At 41.5% G+C, this 23,523-nt stretch overlaps 1 protein-coding gene across 2 annotated transcripts in view; it reads right to left on the reverse strand.

The window, feature by feature from the left end:
- The window catches only part of LOC130357086 (cytochrome P450 4V2-like), a 57,562-nt gene that overhangs the window by 3,975 nt on the left and 30,064 nt on the right, over positions 1 to 23,523 (reverse strand). The window contains exons 4-10 of one of the 2 annotated variants that reach the window (XM_056559456.1): positions 17,687 to 17,877; positions 16,005 to 16,074; positions 15,605 to 15,731; positions 13,054 to 13,248; positions 11,042 to 11,144; positions 3,327 to 3,461; positions 2,114 to 2,293 (exon numbers count right to left, since the gene is read on the reverse strand). In XM_056559456.1, coding sequence (XP_056415431.1) covers positions 2,114 to 2,293; positions 3,327 to 3,461; positions 11,042 to 11,144; positions 13,054 to 13,248; positions 15,605 to 15,731; positions 16,005 to 16,074; positions 17,687 to 17,877 — 1,001 coding nt within the window. The remainder of the gene's footprint in view (positions 1 to 2,113; positions 2,294 to 3,326; positions 3,462 to 11,041; positions 11,145 to 13,053; positions 13,249 to 15,604; positions 15,732 to 16,004; positions 16,075 to 17,686; positions 17,878 to 23,523) is intronic. The other variant, XM_056559462.1, reaches the window with a different exon arrangement.

Below are 23,523 nucleotides of genomic sequence, written 5' to 3' on the forward strand. Positions count from 1 at the left end.
ACTCCTCTGTGCTGTTTTCTGTCTGATAGTACTCCTCTGTGCTCTCTTCTGTCTAATTGTACTTCTCTGTGCTCTTTCCTGTCTGATAGCACTCCTCTGTGTTCTCTCCTGTCTGATAGCACTCCTCTGTGCTCTCTCCTGTCTGATAGCACTCCTCTGTGTTCTCTCCTGTCTGATAGGACTCCTCTGTGCTCTCTCCTGTCTGATAGTACTCTTCTGTACTCTCTCCTGTCTGATAGCATTTCTCTTTGCTCTCTCCTGTCTGATAGTGCTCTTCTGTGCTCTCTCCTGTCTGATAGTACTCCTCTGTGCTTTCTCATGTCTGATAGGACTCATCTGTGCTCTTTCCTGTCTGATAGTATGCTTCTGTGCTCTCTCCTGTCTGATAGTACTCCTCTGTGCTCTCTCTTGTCTGATAGTACTCCTCTGTGCTCTCTCTTGTCTGATAGTACTGCTCTGTGCTCTCTCATGTCTGATAGTACTCCTCTGTGCTCTCTCCTGTCTGACAGTACTCCACTATGCTCTTTTCTGTCTGATAGTACTCCTCTGTGCTCTCTTCTGCCTAATTGTACTTCTCTGTGCTCTCTACTGTCTTATAGTACTCTTCTGTGCTCTCTCCTGTATGATAGCACTCCTCTTTGCTCTCTCCTGTCTGATAGTATTCCTCTGTGCTCTCTCCTGTCTGATAGTACTCCTCTGTGCTTTCTCATGTCTGATAGGACTCCTCTGTGCTCTCTTCTGTCCAAGAGCACTCGCTGGGAGGCTCAATGCGGCTCTGAGATTAATAAGAAGACCTGTATCTCTCTCCTGCATTCCCCACTGAAAGTACATAAATAAATGTATAACATAAAATACAATATAAATACACCAAACCTAGAAAAAGAGTGTGAAAGCTTTTTTTTTCTTTCTTTTAAAAAAAACTTTTATACACTGTCCAGTAATGAAGACTCGCCACTTACTGTACAATGCAGGCACACTTGGATAAATGTCCTCTCTGTAACATGTGCAGCATGAAAACAGAGAGGAGATGTTTACAGATTAGCCTGCAGTTATTGGATGAAGAGACCCAGTATAGCACAGCAGACTCAGGAAGGAAGTGAATGCATGGTGAGTGAGGGCAGGCTCATTTGTAAAGGGTGATTCCACTCAAAATGCACTACTGCCTCCACTGTGTACACAAGAGGGATTTCTCCTTCTGGCTCATACCACCTGTTAATCTCCTACAACTGATGTATACTTATAGGCACAGATTTATCAAACTCTGTGAGAGAAAAAGTAGAAGGATTTTTCCACAGCAACCTATCACAGCTCAGCTTTCACTTTACCAGAGCTCGTTAGTGGAGCTGTGATTGGTTGCTGTGGGGAAATCCCTCTATTTTTTCTCTCACACAGTTTGATAAATCTGGGCCATAGGCCCAGATTTATAAAACTGTGTGGGAGAAAAAATGTAGTGATTTCCCCCCAGCAACCAATCACAGCTCCGCTAACGAGCTCTGGTAAAGTGAAACCCGAGCTGTGATTGGTTGTTGGGGGAAAACACAAAATTTTTCTCGCACACAGTTTGCTATATCTGGCCCATAGTCTTTATGTTATGCTGTCTGCCATCTGCTGGTGGTAAATCTTCTACCTATTCTTGCCTTCACCAGCAGACGACAGGCAGCACTAAAAACAGTCAAACTGCTTTTTTTTTTTTTACTTTCTTTAAAAGAAGTTATCTAACCTGTAAAAATTGATCATCTATCCTCCAGATAGGCCATCAAAACTAGATGAGCAGGGGTCCAACTCCTGACACCCCTGCCAGTTGTTTTAAGGGGCTATGGTGTTTGTGTGAGCGCTGGAGCCTCTCCAATGTTTACCTGTGCTTATCCTTGCAATTGCTTTACTTATAAATAGCAACACTGCAAGGAGCCGCTGCATTGTCCTGTTCACCTGATTGAGAGAACACTGCACTTTCCTGCACTGCCACTGCTAAAATATAGCATCGCAAAGATACAAGCGCAGGGGTAATGGGAGTTGGACCCCTGCTGAGCTAATATTAATTTAATTGTAGTATCAGAAACTGCAATGCAACCTGATAAAAAATGTTGTTAATTTTCAATATTAATTTTCTTACCAATGCAATTCCTGAGTCCAGCAGAGAAAGGTATGTAGGCATACGGATTACGTCCACTTGCATTTTCAGGGAGAAATCTTTCTGGCTTAAATTCTTCAGGTTCAGGAAAATATTCTGGATCCCGATGCAGAGCATAAGGCACTATAACTATACTCACCCCTTTTGGTACAGTCAAACCTCCTATGGTATTAAACATAAACACATAAGTCACGTGTTTCCCCGAAAAGTAAGCCCTAGCAGGATTATCAGGGTGGGCTGCAATACAAGCCCTACCCCGAAAATAAGACCTAGGCCCCCTAGGCCAGGGGTAATCAACTGGCGGACTGCGGCCGCCAGTAATGCCCACAGACCAGACCCACCAACCCACTGTCCGCCCCCCCCCCCCCCACCTCACCTCCTTTAGCTGGTCGCGGCAAGTTGCCATAATTGAGCCGGGGCAGGGACGCTGTCACTTTAAAACGTCCGCGCATATGCACGGCCGACGTCACGGACGTGTCCCTCCCCCAGCTGCTAAGCAACAGGCAACAGAAGGAGATCCCATGCAGTACAAGTACAGTACAAGTTGCGGACGCTACAGTACGGACGAATGTGTGGAAGTGCTGGTCTCCGCTGGGGATGAAATGTGTAAGGTACCGTAGTTTATTATGGCAGAGGGGTGGGGGGCACTGTAGGAGTGTGGAAGACGATGGGGGAAGGGGAGGATGGGGGGGCTGTAGCAGTGTGGAGGATGGGGGGGCTGCAGGAGTGTGTAGGATGGGGGGCTTCAGGAGTGTGGAGGATGGGGGGCTGCAGGAGTGTGGAGGATGGGGGGCTGTGGGAGTGTGGAGGATGGGGGGCTGTAGCAGTAAGGAAGATGGGGGGCTTTGGCAGTGTGGAAGATGGGTGGGTGCAGCATCCTCCACACTGCTACAGCCCCCCATCCTACACACTCATGTAGCCCCCCCATAAATAAGCCCTACCCTGAAAATAAGCCCTAGTGTGTTTTTTGGGTCTAAAATTTATATAAGACCCGGTCTTATTTTCGGAGAAACACGGTAGTCATATGTGGACAGGCACTTATAACAGCAAAGAGCAGGATCTTACTGTCGCTTACTTGTCCTAATTTTTCTATGACATATCAGGTTTAAACACATGCAAATGCAGCAATGTTTATTCCCACTTATAGGAACATTTCCTTGATAACAGACATTCCCATTAAGCTAAGGTTCCTTACTAATGAAGCAATCTTCAGTAGTGGTCCGTGCAAAGAATGGCACTGAAGGGTAAAGTCGAAGAGCTTCTTTAACAACTGCTTCAAGATATCGTAACTTCTTCATATCATCCATTGTTACTGGACGGTCAGACTGACCTATTAAGGATAACACAAAGGAAATGGCTTTAGGGCATGAACATATAATGCACTGGTTGTCAGGTCAAGAGTGGAAGTAACTTTCATTACTTTAAGTGAATATTCAGTGAACAAAACCTAAAGAGCCATTTCTGTCAGATAGACACAAATCTATTCTACAAGTGTTGTTACCTGTAGTGACAATGGGGGAGATTTATCAAAACCCGTGCAGAGGAAGAGTGGTGCAGTTGCCCATAGCAACCAATCAGATCGCTTCTTTCATTTTCCACAGGCCTCTAAAGAGGCCTGTGGAAAATGAAAGAAGCAATCTGATTGGTTGCTATGGTCAACTGCACCACTCTTCCTCTGCACAGGTTTTGATAAATCTCCCTCAATGTGTAGCTTCTTCTGAAGGACCAGTTAAATTTAGCAATAATAAGACAATAAGACTAGGTTTCCACACAGATTATTATTATTATTATTTTTATCTTTATTTTTTGCAACTTTTGAGCTAAAGTCAGAAGTGGATCCAGCAGGAAGGAGAAGTTTGAGTCCTTCTGAATACACTTCTGGCTTTGGCTCAAAAACTGCAGTGGCTTTGATATATTTTATAGATTTTATCTTTTTTTTTTTTGACACACATCATTTGGGACAGAAGTTGTCCCTCATTTGAACCAAAATTGGCCCAAGTCTGACTTGTCTCTTCCCAAACCTGACAAGTGGGAGTGTTTTACACAAAATGATTGTCTCTCACAAAAAGTATAATTGTGAGAAGTATAAGTGGTGCACATTTTGGCACACACCACACCAAAAGCAAAAGAGGTGAAAACTTTTGTGGTAGCCCAGTACAGGAGTTGTACTCCTCTACCCTTTGTGTCCTGTGTGGCAGACTCTATTTCAGTGTCCCCTGAGTCCACCCTAATTGTATGTATCTTAAATGGTTAATAAGTGCCTTATGTTATGTATGAGATAATATTTATAATGTCCATATGCCTTTAAATGTTGTTACCAAGGCACATAACCAGGGAAGGTGTCAGTGACCAGGTGACTTATGTGGTGATCTATTGGACCCCTCCAAATTGCTCCCCATATAAACCCAGGGAGGAGCTAGCTAGTTCTCTTTAGTACATGCTGAGGAATAGTCAAGACCTGAGAGTGTCTAGTGTCCTGAGGAGACAAAAGGCCTAGTCACACAGCCATCACCAAGTGCCCCACAGGAGAATGTCAAAGCCTGGTAAGCTACAAAAGGGGTGAAGTCTAGTCAGTCCTAGTCAAGTCAGTCAAGTGTCTAAATTCAGCATGGGTCTGCAGCATTCTGTCCAAGTCCACTACATGTCCCAGCGAGCCCACAAGTCTCTAAAGTTACTGTTCACCTCCTCGTGCCTAACTGAGCTGTAAAGACTATTCCATTTGCCTGCCTCAGTAAAGCTGCCACTGTTCCGTAACTTGGCATTGGAGTCATTATTTGCCCCATGCCTAGCCCGGGATCCAGCAACCATACAGAGGTTAACCACACCCTGGCATTACAAATACAAGGGGTTAATGCCATCTGCCCATAGGGTAATAACATCTGCCCTCATCCCACCCTCACCACACTGTTATGGGGACTTTCACACTCTCCACATTTAAGAAGTGTAAATACAGATTATTTTCTTTATTATAACCTCATTTTATTTTTTTGTAATTTATAGTTTATGAAATATTTTAATATTATTTCAAATGAATAAATGTTTTTACATTTATATACACTAGCTTGCTTTATACATGGTGGACAAAAAACTGTCCCCAGTGAACAAATTTGTGGTGCACCAGATGTGAAGAAAAATATTTGTCTCCAATAAATCTCTAGACACGTACAGGATTTGTCATATAAAAAAAAAAAAAGTTTAAAAAGCCATAATCCATGGACCATGAGACACAAATGTAAATAAATGTAACATGTAAATGAAAGCTATGTAATGTTTGATAGCTCACAACTCGCTGAAGACAAACATCATTTTATCATGTGCCAATGTTTTTACACATACTGTTTTGAAAATTACAACTGCCTATGTAATTTGTACTTCAAAAAGAAAAAAAAATCTTAAGCCTTTCAGTACCTGTAAAGTAGCTGCTCTATGCCCTGGAGGAAGTTATGTAGTTCTTTCCATTCCAACATGGTGCTCCCTGCTGCCACCTGCCACCAGAGCAGGAACAACCTTCCACAGCAAGTGTTAGGGTATAGAAATTGCCACAGCAAATTTACACAAAATTGTACAAATATTTCTGCAGATCTCCTTCGGATTTACATTGTGTATAAAAAAAATAAAAATAAATCTAACAAATGAATAATGGATATAATTTATATTTTAGTGTTATTTCCACAGGATTTTTAACAGCATTCTGTACAAAATATTTGGCATGAAACATGGTACAAAATAGCATTAAAATCACACTACATTTTAAATTCTTAAGGACACGTGCCGTAAATGTACAGCATTGCCATGAGTAAATTAACAAACGTACATTTACGGTGTAGCTATGATACGGGCGCAGGAGGAGCCCTTGCTACAGCCAGGGACTTACTGATAATGGTGGACATCAGTGATCATGCTGATGCTCGCCATTTATTCTTCTGAATACTGATTGTGGCATTTGAAGTATCTGTTATTATTGCATTTTTCTTGTTTTTATTCTTTTTTATTACTATTTTTATTTAAATTTGTTTTCCCCATCTTCTACTCTTACTTTTTCTAGCTATGTCAGTTACCAGATTATGGAATTTGATTCCGGATTTTGAAAAAAAATGGTAACAGGAAGTCCATTCCATGACTTCATACAGTATATTCATCTATCAAACATAAACCATATAAGGCTAAGTTTCTACTTGTTTTTTTTGTGGCCCAAAAAACGCAAGAAAAAAACTCCAGAAAAAAAAGCCACAGCATTTTCCTGTGTTTGGCGTTTTTTTCTTGCATTTTTTCTGGCATTTTTTGCATTTGAGTGGAAATTGCATTTTTGGCCCTTTGGCTTTTTGTTGGGTACCAAAAAAAAAAAAAAAGGATGCAGTAGTGATGGCATTTTTTTTTTTTTAACAAAATGTATATTTTTATAAAGAAATTGTAATGAATTTTAAATAAAGTGTGGGTGTTTCACTTTTTTTCTCTAAAAAAAACTACTACTCCCAGCATGGATTTTATGCAAAAAGAGAGAAAGAACTCAAACAAAGAGCAATTGCTACTGATAAATATGCAAAATTTTATTTATATATCCAAAAAGTAAAAAAACGTCACACATTTGTGACTAAATGCAATAAAGATAAAATACCAGATGTGTATGTGTAAAGCAAACAGACTGTTCTATGATGGGAGTAGTAGTTTCTGTACTAATTGACAAATCGCACCAGATGCAATCGTCCTGATGCAATCGTCCATAATATAGCAAAGATGTGGAGCGGCTCTATACAGCGCTCACATCTCTGCACTATACTCCGGCCAGTGATGTGAATAGAACATCGCTCATTCCTATTTTCCACCCAGTGGGAGATGGTTGCAGCCAATCACAGCTCTCAGAGGGAAATATGAATGAGTGATGTTCTATTCATAATCACTGGCTGGAGTATAGTGCAGAGATGCGAGCGCTGTATAGAGCCGCTCCACATCTCTGCAATAGATAGGACGATCGCATTGGGTGTCAGGAGTGATACCCGCCTGTGATCTGTTCTTAAAGGGGTACTCCTGTTGAAAACTTTTTTTTTTTAAATCAACTGATGCCAGAGAAAGTTAAACTGATTTGGCCTGACGAAGCACCGGAAGGTGTGATACAGTCCGTGGCCGGCATCTGATAACTCTCCCACATGCCGCTGCTCTCCCTGGCCAGGATACGGTCTTAGTGACCCGCGTCTAGGAGGATCTCCTAGAAGAGGCATCTGATGCGGGTGAGTGCGATCCTACCTATTTCTGTGTGTGGAACTGATTTGTAATTTACTTCTATTAAAAATTTTTAATCCTTCCAGTACTTATTAGCTGCTGAGGAAATGGTTTTCTTTTTGGAACACATAGCTCTCTGCTGACATCATGACCACAGTGCTCTCTGCTGACATCTCTGTCCATTTTAGGAACTGTCCAGAGCAGCATATGTTTGCTATGGGGATTTTCTCCTGCTTTAGACAGTTCTTAAAATGGACAGAGATGTCAGCAGAGAGCACTGTGGTCCAAAAAGAAAATAATTTCCTTTGTAGTAATCAGCAGCTAATAAGTACTGGAAGGATTAGGATTTTTTAATAGAAGTAATTTACAAATCTGTTTAACGTTCTGGCACCAGTTGATTTAAAATAAAAGTTTTCCGCAGGAGTACCACTTTAACTGCAGGTACTACTACTCCCAACATGGAGCACACTCTGCTCCATGCTGGGAGCTGTGGTACCTGCATTAATAGACAGATCGAAGCGAGTTTAACTTTTGACACCTGTTGCGATCTGTCTATTAATGCAGGCCCTACAGCTCCCAGAATGGAGCAAAATGTGCTCCATGTTGGGAGCAGTAGTACCTGCAGTAAAGGAAGGACCACAGCGGATGTCACTTCTGACACCCGCTGTGATCCTCCTGTATATTGTATAGACGCGGCCGGCCGCTCTTCTATGGTCCCCTGCACTGACATATGTATACACCTATTCATATTTCCCAGAGATAGTTGTGATTGGCTGGAACCATCTGGCCAATCACAGCTCTCTGCGAGAAATATGAAAAGGTGTATGTATAAGGCAGTGCAGGGGAGCATAGAAGAGCAGCCGGACGCATCTATAAATTATACAGAAGCAACGCAACAGACCCAGGGCGGTCTGTCAATTAGTACAGGTACTGCTAGTCCCATCATGGAACAGTGTGTTCCATGCTGGGAGTAGTAGTACTACCTAAAAAAATTTTAAAAATAAAGAAAAAAATTACACACACACACACACACACACACACACACACACACTACATTTTTATTACTGTCGGCTACATTTTTAATGCCCTGCCTGCACACATAAAGTGATCCCTATTTTAAAAAATAAAGGGGTACTCCGCCCCTAGACATCTTATCCACTATCCAAAGGATAGGGAATATGATGCCAGATCTACCATGCAGACCCCCGGGATCTTTCATGCAGCACCCACCTTTAGCGGCTTCCGGAACCGCTGGAGGTCCTCAGGCTGAGTCCATCTCGATCACGAGGACGGAGCATAGTGATCACGGCTCCGCCCCCGTAAGACGACTCGCTTCGCCCCCTCCCATAGGCTTGCATTGAGGAGCGTGACGTCACACGGGGGCAGAGCCGTAACGTCACTATGCCCCGTCCCCGTGATCGCCAGTAATCAGACCCGGAGCAAACACGCTCCGGGGACTGATTCTAATGGGGTGCGGCGTGGAAGATCACGGGGGTCCCCAGCGGCGGGACCCCCGCAATCAGGGGATAAGATGTCTTAGCACCGGAGTACCCCTTTAATAATAAAAATGTTGTTAGATCGCCAGTGGCTCGATTTTGGAAAACCGCCAAGGAGCTGAAAAACGCCAAAAAAGAGTGAAAAAACACCAAAAGGATTAAAAAATGCCAAAGTGAAAAACGCCAAGTGGAATACGAATTTTGCGATTTCTCATTAATTTACAGCAAACATCTCGCTGCAGCGTTTTTTGTCCCAAAAAACGCCATGCGGCAGAATTGGCATTTTTCTTTTGGTTTCCCCCCCCCCCCCCCCCCAAAAAAAAACAAGTAAAAACTTAGCAGAAGAAAACTATTTTGCTATGAGGTTGCAGTATACATTGACCTATCATACAGAAACTTATACAAATAGATGTATCCGGTTGTGTAAGTTTTTGTACGTGTACAGTTTTTTGCATTTTTGTTCCCGTGCACAAAACCCTAGTCTACCATGGTTTTGTGCACAGCTCTGTACTGTTTTTACAGTTTACTCCAGAGCCGCATGGAAATCCTGCCGTGCTGCAGTACTACTACTACTCCCATCATGGAACAAACTCTTTTCCATGATAGGAGTAGTAGTTCTCCCAGCTGCAGGATTCTGCAGGCGGCTGGGGAGACTACAGTTGTGCTTGTACTACTACTCCCATCATGGAACAGAGTCCGTTCCATGTTGGGGGTAATAGTACAGGGGCTGAGGGATTGATCCCATCGGGTTTCACTTTTGAGACCCTTTGCGACCATAAGTTATAAACCAGGAGAGCAGGCGATATGCCTCACCATTCCACTCCCCAGCGATGCATATTTCACTTTAACGACAATTTCATATTCAATTAGCCTGCTGGGAGCTCGGCATGGCCGGCACCAAGTGGCCATTCACAGCTCTCGGCAGGGTTTTTTGAAGTATACAGTGTGGCTTAGTGTTTTTACATAGAGCTGGCCAGCCGGGGAAAGCAGTGCAATTTTGCCAGCTTCCCCGACAGGAGCTGTCCCTCCTACTACTGCTCCCATCATGAAACAGACACTGTCCATGATGGGAGCAGTAGTACAAGGGACGGCTCCTGGCGGGGAAGGGAGCAGCATTGTGCTGCGCTCCCTGGCCAGCCGGCTCGATGTAAAAATGCTGAGCTATAGACAATGTAAATTTACAATATGAATTCAGTGGGCGTAATGAGGATGTTACAACCAGACTGAGTGAATTTGCAGCTACCATTTAATAGCAAAATAGCTCATTTCCTGCTATCTCTTACTGTCCTATTTTATTTATTTATATATTTATTTATAATTTTTTTACTTTTATTAGGACACATGCGCATGTGAAGTGATTTTATTGCAATTAGATTTCTTTCAGTAATTTTTGCTACAGTTATTGTCCTACATGTATTTTTAGAAGTTAATAAACTCATAATAAATCGTGTCCCTTGGAATATAACTAAGTATATAACTGCTTTTGTTGGACAGGCTGGGTCAATTGGAGTAGAATTTTGTTGTATAGCCGGCCAGCCAGTCTTTTAACATAACATTTTCTACAGTGCTTATAGGTGATACTATGCTATGTACACTCGGCTCAGTGGGGTGGGTGAGCCACTGTTTTTTATTTATTTATTTTTTTACTATATTAATCTGCTCAGATCCTCTTGCTGGCTACAAATTAGACTGCATTTTCAATGCGACAATTTCCTTAAAAGAGTAGCTATTAGTTCTTTTATTTGAGGACAAGAACAAAAAAAAATCTCTTCATCATTGTTGTTTTTTTTTTTTTCTCTCTGATTAAAATTCAACCTGAGAGAAGCACAACACATTACCTGCAGGTAATAGTTAATAATTGACTAGTAAAATATAAGGAACATAATAGTAGAGAAGAGTCTGTGCTGGGAGGCAGGATGGGAAGAATATTTCATATAACCTGCTTGGATTATATGGGGATAAACATATAAATGGTAAACAAAGAAAAGAGGTTTATGGACCATTGTAACTATTAAAGGATACAAAAACAACGCAACAAAAAAGTTACATAAATCTCCAGAATATGTCAGTGAAACTTCCCCCACCCCCCTTCCCACCCTGGAATATAACTGTAATTTTTATTCTACATCATACACAAATATACCATGCATAACAGGCTAACTTCGTCTAGTGAAACATTTTTGGAGACAGGTCTTACCAAATGTGTCATCGAGCTCTTTGTGTACCTTTTCCTGAACCTCAGGATGAGATCCCATTAAAAACAAAGACCAGTTAAGGGCAGCAGCTGTGGTGTCATGACCCTAAATAGAAAAATATATGAATGTTAATGCTCTGTTTTACCATAATACCACTGACAAATTAAAGGGAGACCATCAAATAGTTAAAATATTATATGTCATTGTATAAATTAATCAATTCTTAATATTACTTTTTGTTTTTGGAACTAAGATTTAATCTTGACAGCAGTAAACATATACAACAGTGTCTATTTTGTTTAGCTTTATAAATCACTAATTAGCCAAAAATGTATTTAATTCCTTTAGGAAACAAATTAACAAATACATTTTTAAATAGGTGATTCCTCCTCACATGTAACAAACAGATATGTAAAATACAGAAACTTAGATTCCATGCATGAAAGCAGTCAAACTCATGCTTCCTAAGTGACGGTCAACACGCCCTCTCCGTATCTTTGTGTACAGACCCCCCTTCAATCAGACACGTATCCCCTATCCTTTGGATAGTGTTCCTGCACCACAGTGCTCCTTTAACCCCTTCATGACCATGCAATTTTTTTTCTGGCTCACGTTGTTTTCCTCCTTACCTTCTAAGACCCATAACTTTTTTTTTTTCACTGACAAAGTTGTACTAGGGCTTACTTTTGGTGGGACAGGTTGTACTTTCAACTAATACACTTTATTTTATCATACAATCTATTATGAAATTTTAAAAAAATGATGGTGGGCATAACTGAAAAAAAATGGAATTGCACAATTCCAAAGTACAGTAAAACTGACATGGTATCTTTATTCTATGGGTTATTACAATTCCAATGATACCAAACATGAATAATTTTTGAAAGAAGAATTTTTTTTTTTTTTCCACCTATGGAGCTGTGTTAGGATTTGTTTTTTGCACCATGAGCTGTAGTTTTTAACGGTACCACCATTATTTAGTTCTGGCTTTTTGAACACTTTAATTACAGTTCTTTTAGGATGTAATGTAACAAAAAATCTGTAATTCTGGCATTTGAAATTGCTTTACATTGATCCTTGAAATCTGTACTCGATTGCTAACGGCTGCCTAAGGCAGCCTTCAACAATCACAGAGCCAGGGAAGACATTGAGGACCAGGTAAGGCTGCATTCACATCACGATTTGACCTTCCGATGCACAGATACGATTTTGGAAGCTCAAGCTGCCTGAAATCGTATCTGTGCATGGATAGGTACTGACAGATACGGAGCCATTAACTATTATGGGGCTGCGGATCCGATTGTAGTCAGCTAGTGACTTCGATCTGGTCATTTTCTCAGCATGTCGGTTTTTTGACATGGACTGAAAATCATGGCAGACCACTATTTTCAGTCCGAGTCAAAAATTTGATCTCCTGTGAAAATGACCAGATCGTAGTCACTAGCTGACTACGATTAGGTCCGCAGCCCCATAATAGTTAATGGCTCCGTATCTATCTGTACCTATCCATGCACAGATACGATTTCAGGTGATTTGAGCTTCCGAAATCGTATCTGTGCATCGGAAGGTCAAATCGTGGTGTGAATGCAGCCTAAGGCCTTGGGCTTCCCTAGCAATGTTTAAATGATGTGATCTGTATAGTATAACCAGTATAATGACGAACATCGGAGCGATCTCCAGTGTCCATCATTACCAGCAGATATCCGCTGCTGATAGCAGCGGGCCTCTTTCTGTTACGACCAGACAGTTTTTGTTTCATGTAGATTGATAAATCTGGGCAAAAGTATCACTAAATGAAACTTTCCACTTGATCTTGCAATTTTCAAGTGAGTACTGTTGTTTTTCTTCTGTTCACTGTAAATATTTATGATTCCTTTTAATCTACAACAAGATTTTACACACTTACAACTTGTATATAAGGGACTCACAATATAAAGCTTTGTTGTGGGCATCACATGACATTTTTACATTTACAAAGACAATATAATACAGTTATTATATAACATGCTTATACCTCAAACATGAATGTATCTACTTCTTCACGGATGTCCTTATGGCTTAATGTGTTGCCCGCCTCATCAGTTGCTTTCAAAAGCAAATCTAAGAAAGCGCTTCTTTTCTTGGTTTTCATAGTTTCTTCACCGTCCTTGTCAACTTGTTCAACACTGGAATTAGCATTCTTTAGTTCTTGTGCTCTTTCTAAAATGGTCTAAAAACACAAAAATATGGAAAAGGTAAAGACTGTTACTGTGATTTTTAATATAATGCCACAAATAAACTACATAACTAGAGTCATATCCAGTATAATACCAAAGAAGTCATTCTATAAATCAAATTTACACCCAACTTAAATTTTACAATTATCTTCTTGGTAAGGACCATTTATGACCTTAACTGCAGTATACTAGGAAAAGGAATGTCCAGCGCAGGATGAAGTCAAACAGGAGCTTTATAAGACGATCACATGGAGCACTCAGAAACACCAACGCGTTTCCGGTCAAACTGGACCCTTAATCATGCCATGAGCCGCCAATTTTGTTGCAGTTTAACTGCAGTATACAGTATACAGGGAAGTATTATAGCACATCTGATGAAATTATTGTGGCATATAATCTGCTGCATAGTTTTTAAGGTTTATAGGTCCCTGTGTATATATACTTTACATGGCTGACACTAGGCAGGCTAACAAATAAAGATTAACAAATCGATTCAGCACAAATTGAATTTCTTCTAAATCTGTCTTAAATTGGCTCTAATTCTGTAGCCCCTGTGCCCCACAGCTCATGTTTGTGTCTTCCTCCTCCTTCAAAAACAGTCACTGGCAGCATCAGAGTCCCACCTCAGTCAGTGATTGGGACATCAATTTTTATTTTTTTTTATATTGAGGGAAATTTATAAAACCTGTGCTGAGGAAAAGTGGATAAGATCGCTTCATTTGTTTTTCAGAGGCCTTTTCAAAAATTAACCCCTTAAGGACTCAGGGTTTTTCAGTTTTTGTACTTTTGTTTTTCCTCCTTACCTTATAAAAACCATAACCCTTTCAATTTTCCACCTAAAAATCCATATTATGGCTTATTTTTTGCATCACCAATTCTAATTTGCAGTGACATTAGTCATTTTTCCCAAATATTCACGGCGAAATGGAAAAAAAAATCATTGTGCGACAAAATCGAAGAAAAAATGCCCTTTTGTAACTTTTGGGGGCTTCCGTTTCTACGCAGTGCATATTTCGGTAATAATGACACCTTATCATTATTCTGTTGGTCCATACGGTTAAAATGATACCCTACTTATATAGGTTTGATGTTGTCGTACTTCTGGAAAAAATCTTGTAGGAAAATGTATATGTTTAAAAATGTCATCTTCTGACCACTATAACTTTTTTATCTTTTCACGTACAGGGCGGTATGAGGACTCATTTTTTGCGACGTGATCTGAAGTTTTTATTAGTATGATTTTTGTTTTGATCGGACTTTTTGATCACTCTCTATAAATTTTTTAATGGTATAAAAAGTGACCAAAAATACGCTTTTTTGGACTTTGGAATTTTTTTGCGTGTACGCCATTGACCGTGCGGTTTAATTAATTATATATTTTTATAGTTCGGACATTTACGCACATGGCGATACCACATATGTTTATTGTTTTTTTTATTTACACTGTTTTATTTTTTTTATGGGAAAAGGGGGGTGATTCAAACTTTTATTAAAGAAGGGGTTAAATGACCTTTATTAACACTTTTTTTTTACTTTTTTTTGCAGTGTTATAGGTCCCATAGGGACCTATAACACTGCACACACTGATCTTTTACACAGATCACTGGCGTATATTAACACGCCTGTGATCAGTGTTATCGGCGCTTGACTGCTCCTGCCTGGATCTCAGGCACAGAGCAGTCATTCGTCGATCGGACACCGAGGAGGCAGGTAAGGGCCCTCCCGGTGTCCTGTAAGCTGTTCGGAACACCGAGATTTCACCGCGGCGGTCCCGAACAGCCCGACTGACTAGCTTGGATAGTTTCACTTTCACTTTAGAAGCGGCGGTCAGCTTTTACCACCGCTTCTAAAGGGTTAATACCACACATTGCCGCGATCGGCGATGTGTGGTATTAGCCGCGGGTCCCGGCCATTGATGAGTGCCGGGACCGGCGCAATGTGATGCGGGGTCGCACGTAAATATACGTCCTGTGTTGTTAAGGGGTTAAAGAAGCAATATTGTTGCTATGGGCAACTACTCAACTTTTCCTCTGCACAGGTTTTGATAAATTTCCCCTATTGTGTGCACAGATAACCACTTTCCCATAGAATTACATAGAGCACATTAATCTTAAAAATACGGACGCAATTTTTCCATGATTTTGCTGACGCATATTCATTTATGTGTTCCCTTTCACTTATATTATTGGCCTCATGATTCCAGAGATCATTAATGAACAAACCTTTTACACAGGGTAATAATGGGCATGTTTAGCCAATAATTGTCCCAAGTAAGTGGTCCTTCACTTTCACATTGGTCAGATTCTCTCATTATATTACACCAACATAAGATATAGCAACGTCACTAACCTGATCAGTAAATGTATGGAGAATTTTCAGGTTCTTGGCATGTCTCTTTCCAGATCTTAAATGAGAGTAAATAAAATCTGGCCACAGCCAGGGCTTCTTTTGACGGCGATGTATTAAATCACTCATTCTAACCGAAAAGATAAAAACATATGATATATTGAATGGATGGATATTAAATGACTAAGAATGAAGTACATTACACTACACTACATTCTGTATAACAATTATCTAAACAACCATAAGAAAGTAGCAGTGATTTCTCTGGTAACTATCAAAGTAACATTACTATTCCTAGTCATACTGTTTTCCAGATCCCTTATGCCTTTCTGTATTCTATCAGCCTCAGCTACTGTCTAGATATTAAATGTTAGAATTCACATATTACACTAAACATACTCACTCATAAATAGCTTTTATATATTCTGAATCACTGTTGCTCTGTGCTTGAATTTTTCTTCCCATAGCTGTCTCTACGGAGCAGAAAATCCCATTTTCAGACAATTCCAAATTTAGAAAAATTCCAGTATATATTATACAGAAGATTTATATGTCTTTATAAATTACAACAGCTTCCTTTAGGGGTCAAAAAGCTGGTGTAGTCTTCCACATGCATGGGTCTATTTGCTACTGGTTAGGACTCCCTACCAGCAGTATAGTGTTCTTATTGTATTTGTGAAATCTATTTTGGGAGGGAGGGGGGCACAATGTAAGAAAGAAGCACTACAGAATAGGCAGTTCTGGGTACCACTTTTATTTCTCTGGTATACTAGATGTCCTTTATAGAATGCTATCTAGTCAGGGGATGGATGTCTGGTAATAAGATGGGACCTCTTAAGCTTAGGTAGTACTGTCTACAGGTACAGTTCATCTGTGGCACAGCATACCTGTCATTTCAAATGTATTTTTTTTTAAACCTGCATGGTTTTGCTAGATTAACCCTTCATAGTGATGACAAAGTGATTGTAGTACTCTCACTGCCCTAATTGAGCCCCTGATAGTCACAATCATTTGTGCACAATGATTTCTTATTCTCTTCATTTTAAGGGAGGGGATGGAACCAAAGCTGAACTGTTCTATAGCAGTGCTCACACAGATAATTCCTTTCTCTTACTTCTCTGGCTAATCACAGCACAGCACATGCTCATTTATTCTATGAATGACATAGAGCTCGTGAAAGTGCACAAAACAGACTGGAACTGCGCTGAAGAATGATTTACATTGTACACTAAATTAGATGGTTAGTGGAATGAGAAGAGGTTTCTGATGCACTGGGTTTGCAAGGTGCTATGTGAGCAGAAATTAAAGAAACAGCAGCAGCACAGCAAGGAAGGGGGTTACACTAAGCAATTAAATGATGATGAGATGATGTGATGATGACAAGCTAAATGAAGAGGGGAGGGAAGATTACACTGTCGCTCTGTGGACATACAGCACTGAGTACACTGGTATTTGCACAAGGTACAGCTGCCCAGAAATGTATGGGTGGTCACAGATGAGAAGGAAGACTTGTTTTACCTTTCAAGGACAGTTTGAATAATCTAGAGCAGACAGCTTGCATTAACACAGGTTCTTTCCCTCTCTCCTGCATATAGAACTAGTTGAACCCCACCCCACTTGTAATGTGTCCTAATCTAGATTTTACTGGAGGTAGAATTCCCCTGGAAACAGGCAGTGAGAGATTTTACAACAGTTTTTCTGGGCTAAGGAGTCATTTATAGTAACTTATTTACTATGATTTACAAACATGTTAGAAATCACATTAGCTATCAAACGGAGGGAAGTTGTTTGAAATGACAGGTCTGTTTTATCAGATTGGTATTTTGCTCCCATAGGGTAGAATAGGATAGATGGGAGAAAATAGAACTACATATATATTTGGTTTAGTATTTTCACTTAAACGGCTGTTTAACTGCTGGAAAATTCTGTGATTAGTACATAAAGCATTGTGTACCTGACAGAAGGGGAAACAGTGATACCCTTTGCTATTGTAGTTTTTATTTATCGTTTCTGTACTTATCTATGTATTCTCAAGGAAATTGCAACAGGGAAACCATTTAATGTATTATCACGTCTCTCACTTACCACATATTATATCCAAAGCGCAAAGAGTTACGTCCATGAAGCAGTTAAAAGATCCTTTTCCTACACGGCTGTGGAGCTTCTCCACCAGTATTTTTGACTGCTCATTCATAACTTCTAGGAATTCCGAGAGAATAGCAAAGTGGAATGAAGGTGTTATCATCTTTCTTCTGGATCGCCACTTCTCTCCAGTACTGGAAGTTTATAAATAAATCAATACTGTATAAATAAACCATGACCAAACACAGGGGATATTTAAAAAGTATGAATACAGTGGTCCCTCAACATACGATGGTAATTCTTTCCAAACGACCCATCGTTTGTCGAATCCATCGTATGTTGAGGGATTCGTGCAATGTAAAGTATAGGAAGTTATACTCACCTGTCCCCGCCGCTCCGGACCGCGTCCTCACCGCTCGCGATGCTGTCCCAGGGGCTCCCGAAGCTGTCCCGCTGCTCCGGCATCTTCTTCGGGATCCACCGGCTTCTTCCGCGGCTTCTTCTAGATTTCTGGTGACGTTAATACGTTGCAGCGTAGCGACATAATAACGATGCCAGAAAGCGAGGCCCGGACCCTGGAGGAGATGCAAAAGACGCCGGAGGATCCCGAAGTGGAACCGGAGCAGCGGGGATAGGTAAGTGAACCTGTCCGGGATGCTTAAACTGCTATCCGACAGCAGCTTAAGCGAGGCCCGGACCCTGAAGGAGATGCAAAAGACGCCGGAGGATCCCAAAGTGGACCCGGAGCAGCGGGGATAGGTAAGTGAACCTGTCCGGGATGCTTAACCTCTTAAGGACCATGGACGTGTATACACGTCCAATGGCCCTTAACGGGCATGACGCGGGCTCCTGACTCGAGCCCGCGTCATACCACGCGGCCCCCAGCTGATTCCTGGGGCGGCTATTAACCCTTTAGATCGCCGCTGTCAAAGTTGACAGCGGTGTCTAAAGGTGCCTGAGTGGGGTGGATCGCCCCCTGCAGCGCGATCGCGCGGGGGGGGGGGGGCGATCCACTGCTGAGGTAGCCTGAGGGCTTACCTCTCCTTCCACGGTGGCTCTGGCTCTCTGAATGATACAGCCTGGCAGGGCCAGGCTTTATCATTCGAGCGCAGAGCACACTGATCACTATGGTTCTATACAACCATAGTGATCTGTATGAGGAATCTAATCATTCCTCCTAAAAGTCCCCCAAGGGGACTAAAAGTGTAAAAAAAAAAAAAAAAAAAAGGTTAAAAAAAGTTTAACACACAAACATTAACCCCTTCCTTATTAAAAGTTTAAATCATCCCCTTTTCCCAAATTCCATATAAATAATATATAAACATAATAAAAATAAACATATGTGGTATTGCCGCGTGGGTAAATGTCCGAACTATAAAAATATATCATTAATTAAACCGCATGGTCAATGGCGTACACGCAATAAAATTCCAAAGTCCAAAATTGCGTATTTTTGATCACTTTTTATATCATGAAAAAATTAATAAAAAGCGATTAAAAAGTCCAATCAATACAAAAATGGTACCGATAAAAACTTCAGATCACGTTGCAAAAGATTTGCCCTCGTACCACCCCATACGCAGAAAAAAAAAAGTTATAGGGGTCAGAAGATGACAATTTTAAACGTATATATTTTCCTGCATGTAGTTATGATTTTTTCCAGAACTACGACAAAATCAAACCTATTTAAGTAGGGTATCATTTTAATCGTATGGACCTACAGAATAAAGAGAAGGTGTCATTTTTACCGATAAATGTACTGCATAGAAACGGAAGCCCCCAAAATTTACAAAATGGCATTTTTTCTTCAATTTCGGCGCACAATGATTTTTTTCCCGTTTTGCCGTACATTTTTGAGTAAAATGACTGATGTCCCTGCAAAGTAGAATTGGCGGCGCAAAAAATAAGCCATCATATGGATTTGTAGGTGCAAAATTGAAGGGGTTATGATTTTTAAAAGGTGAGGAGGAAAAAATTAAAGTGCAAAAACGGAAAAACCTGTGGTCCTTAAGGGGTTAAACTGCTATCCGACAGCAGCTTAAGCATTTTGCGCTGTCGGATAGCAGTTAATGTGAAGGCCCCGACATCCCGACATATAAAAGCATCGTATGTTGATGCTGACATCGACATGCGATGGCCTCTGAGAGGCCATTGTATGTCGATTTGATCATATGTCGGGGCCATCGCATGTCGGGGGGGTTACTGTATTTTTGTTCATATGTGTAGCTCTGTCCCTATGAGAGTTAAATGGCATCGGTGTCAAATATGTCACAAAGGTGCCTGATGGATCCCATTAACTATAATAAGTAGAGATGAGCGAACTTTTGAAAAATTTGGTACAAATTTATTTGCGGCGAATCATAGGGCCTCAGTCTTGAAAAGATTACATTGATTTTTTTAAATTTAGATTTAAGGATTCCCAAGTTTAATATCCTGGTGTTTACTTTGAACTAATACTGTATGACCACAAAACCCAAACTAACAAGGAGTCACATGGCAGCACAATGACAGATGGCAGCAGCATGAGGAGACCATAATCTGGCAAAATGACACAGCCTGGCATTGGCGGCAGCAAGAGGAGACCATATAGTGGCTGAATGACACAGCCTGCAGCTCACGGCAGCGTGAGGAGATCATAGGGCCTCACAATCCCTAAGATTTAAAGATGAATTTAAAAATTTATATTGAAGATTTCTGGTAGCTAATGCTACCATGAAAATTTGTAGGTAATGTCCCAGGCCCAGAAGCATCATTTAACCATATAGTGGCTGAATGACACAGCCTGCAGCTCGCGGCAACATGAGGAGACCATAGGGCCTCACAATCCCTAAGATTAAAAGATTAATTTTAAAATGTAAACTAAAGATTTATGGTAGCTGGTGCCCGCATGAAAATTTGTAGGTAATGTCCCAGGCCCAGCAGCATCAGTAAACCATATAGTGGCTGAATGACAGAGCCTGCAGCTTGCAGCAGCATGGGGAGACCATAGGGCCTCACAATCCCTAAGATTTAAAGATGAATTTTAAAATTGAAATTGAAGATTTATGGTAGCCAGTTCTACCATGAAAATTTTAGGTAATGTCCCAGGCCCAGCAGCAAAGAAAGAAAGAAAGTTGGCAAAGAATGAGGAGACCATTTAGTGGCTGAAAGGCACAGCCTAGAGGTGGCTGAAACATGAGGAGACCATATAGTGGCTGAATGGCACATCGTGGAGTTGGCAGAAGCATGAGGAGACCATATAGTGGCTGAATGGCACAGCCTGGAGTTGGCAGAAGCATCAGGAGATGATATAGTTGCTGAATGAGCTTGGAGGTGGCAGCAGCAGAATCAGGAGTCCTGAAAGTGACAGGTGCTGCGGTGGGCGGCTATACCAGTACCCGGTGATGAAGGTGGGTGAAAAAGATCTGATGCGGAAGAATGTTTGTAACTGGGGAGCAGCGCCTTAACCCCTTAAGGACGCAGCCCTTTTTCACCTTAAAGGGGTACTCCGGTGGAAAACAAAAGTTTTAAAATCAACTGGTGCCAGAAAGTTATACAGATTTGTAAATTACTTCTAAAAAAAATCTTAATCCTTCCGTTACTTATCAGCTGCTTTATGCTCGATAGAAAGTTGTGTATTTCATTCCAGTCTGACCACAGTGCTCTCTGCTGTCTGTGACAGGAACTGTCCAGAGCAGGAGAGGTTTGTTATGGGGATTTGCTCCTACTCTGGACAGTTCCTGACACAGACAGCAGAGAGCACTGTGGTCAGACTGGAAAGAAATACACAACTTCTTATGGAGCATACAGCAGCTGATAAGTACTAAAAGGATCAAGACTTTTAGTTAGAATTAATTTACAAATCTGTGTAACTTTCTGGCACCAGTTGATTTGAAAACTTTTGTTTTCCACCAGAGTACCCCTTTAAGGACTGAGCCCTTTTTCGCATTTCTGACCACCGTCACTTTAAGCATTATCAACTCTAAAATGCTTTTACAGAATATTCTGATTCTGAGACTGTTTTTTCGTGACATATTCTACTTTATTTTGGTGGTAAATTTTCAGTGTTACTTGCATTCTTTCTTGGTGAAAAATCCCCAAATTTATGAAAATGTTTTCACATTTTGCATTTTTCTAACTTTGAAGCTCTTCTTGTAAGGAAAATGGATATTCCAAATAAATTTTATATTGATTCACAAATACAATATGTCCACTTTATGTTGGCATCATAAAATGGACATATTTTTACTTTTTGAAAAAATTAGAGTGCTTCAAAGTAGAGCAGCAATTTTCAAAATTTTCATGAAAATTGCAAAATCTGAAGGGACAGATGTTACAGAACTACAACTCCCAGCATGCCTGGGCAGTCTAGGCATGCTGAGAGTTGTAGTTTGGCAACATCTGGAGGGCTACCATTTGGGCACCACTGTAACAGTGGTCACCAAACTGTGACCCTCCAGATGTTGCAAAACTACAACTCCCAGCATGCCCAGATAGCCTTTGGCTGTTTGGGCATGCTGGGAGTTGCAGTTTGGCAACCACTAGGAAGGCAGCAGTAAAGATCGCTTTACTGCCACTTAACTTCACCCCCCCACCGTCGCCTCCCTACCTGCGCCGTGATTTCTGCTGGATGTCTCCGATGATCGCCGGTCCTCACACCATCTTCTTTTCAGATACCGACCTCCTTCTTCTCCCCCCATTCTGCCCGACATCCAGAGGTGGGCAGAGTGGGGGGTTTCCATGGCAACCCCCTGTCATGCGCTGCCATTGGTCAAAATTCATTTCTGACCAATGGCAGGGGATATCATCTCGCTCCTATCCCTCAGGATGAACGGGGCTGTCACTGACAGCTCCGATCATCCCTATTTTCCGGGCGATCGGGCCACCAGAGACCCGATCAGCCCGGAATAGCAGAAAAACGCATGTCTGAATTGACATGCGATTTTCTGCAATCGCTGACATGGGGGGGGTCTCAGGACTAATAATGTGGCTTCCTCAAAGGGCCTGAGCAAACGGCAGGTGCCATGTATGAGCTGCCACTGGTTCACATTGAAGTTACACAGGGGAGTCCCTCTATCCGATTGGATCATCAAGAAATCGGTGATGGCTTTTCTCTTTTCTCTGGCTTGTTCATATAGTCAGTCCAACATATGGATGGTGGAATTCCAACATGTAGCAATGTCGCAAATAAGAAAGACTATGTTGGGGGATACCGTTCTGACACTGCAGTTCAAGGAGGGTGTGTTTTGCAGTGAACGAGTGGCTGAAGTGCATGCAAAGTTTCCTTCCCATTGTTAGGGTGTCTTGCAAATAGGGGAAACACTTCAGGAACCGCTTGACAACCAGATTGAACATGTGTGCCATACCCATTGTCAGTCACCCTGGTTCCCATTTCCAGTTTTTTGGGAGTAATACATGCTCCGATTTCTTTATTAATTACTTTTAGCAGTTCCTCCCTGTGTGACTCCGTTCACCAAAGCAAACCATGTGAAGAACAACGTGACACCACCGTGCCCTGCACACATGGTATGCTCGAGGGGCACTGCGACTTGTCTGTGCAGTGGAGACTGAGGACACAGTGGAGGATGAGGAGGCGGAGTTGCACACTCTCACAGGACTAAAGGCCTGAGAGCATGGTGGAGGTAGCAGTGTGACCCTTCCAAGTTGGTGTTGTGGCTGTGCAGGAACCACATTTACCCAGTTGGCTGTAAAGGACATTTATTATCCCTGACCATAGTTACAGCTCCAGACGTCGGCGCTGCCGTGCACTTTGGTACACACCGACAGGCTCATGGACTGGCCCACCTTCTCTTTCACAAAATTGTGCAGGGCTGGTACTGCCTTCTTCGCAAAGAAATGAC

The sequence above is a fragment of the Hyla sarda genome, chromosome 1 (assembly GCF_029499605.1).
Source record: "Hyla sarda isolate aHylSar1 chromosome 1, aHylSar1.hap1, whole genome shotgun sequence".
Lineage (NCBI taxonomy): Eukaryota > Metazoa > Chordata > Amphibia > Anura > Hylidae > Hyla > Hyla sarda.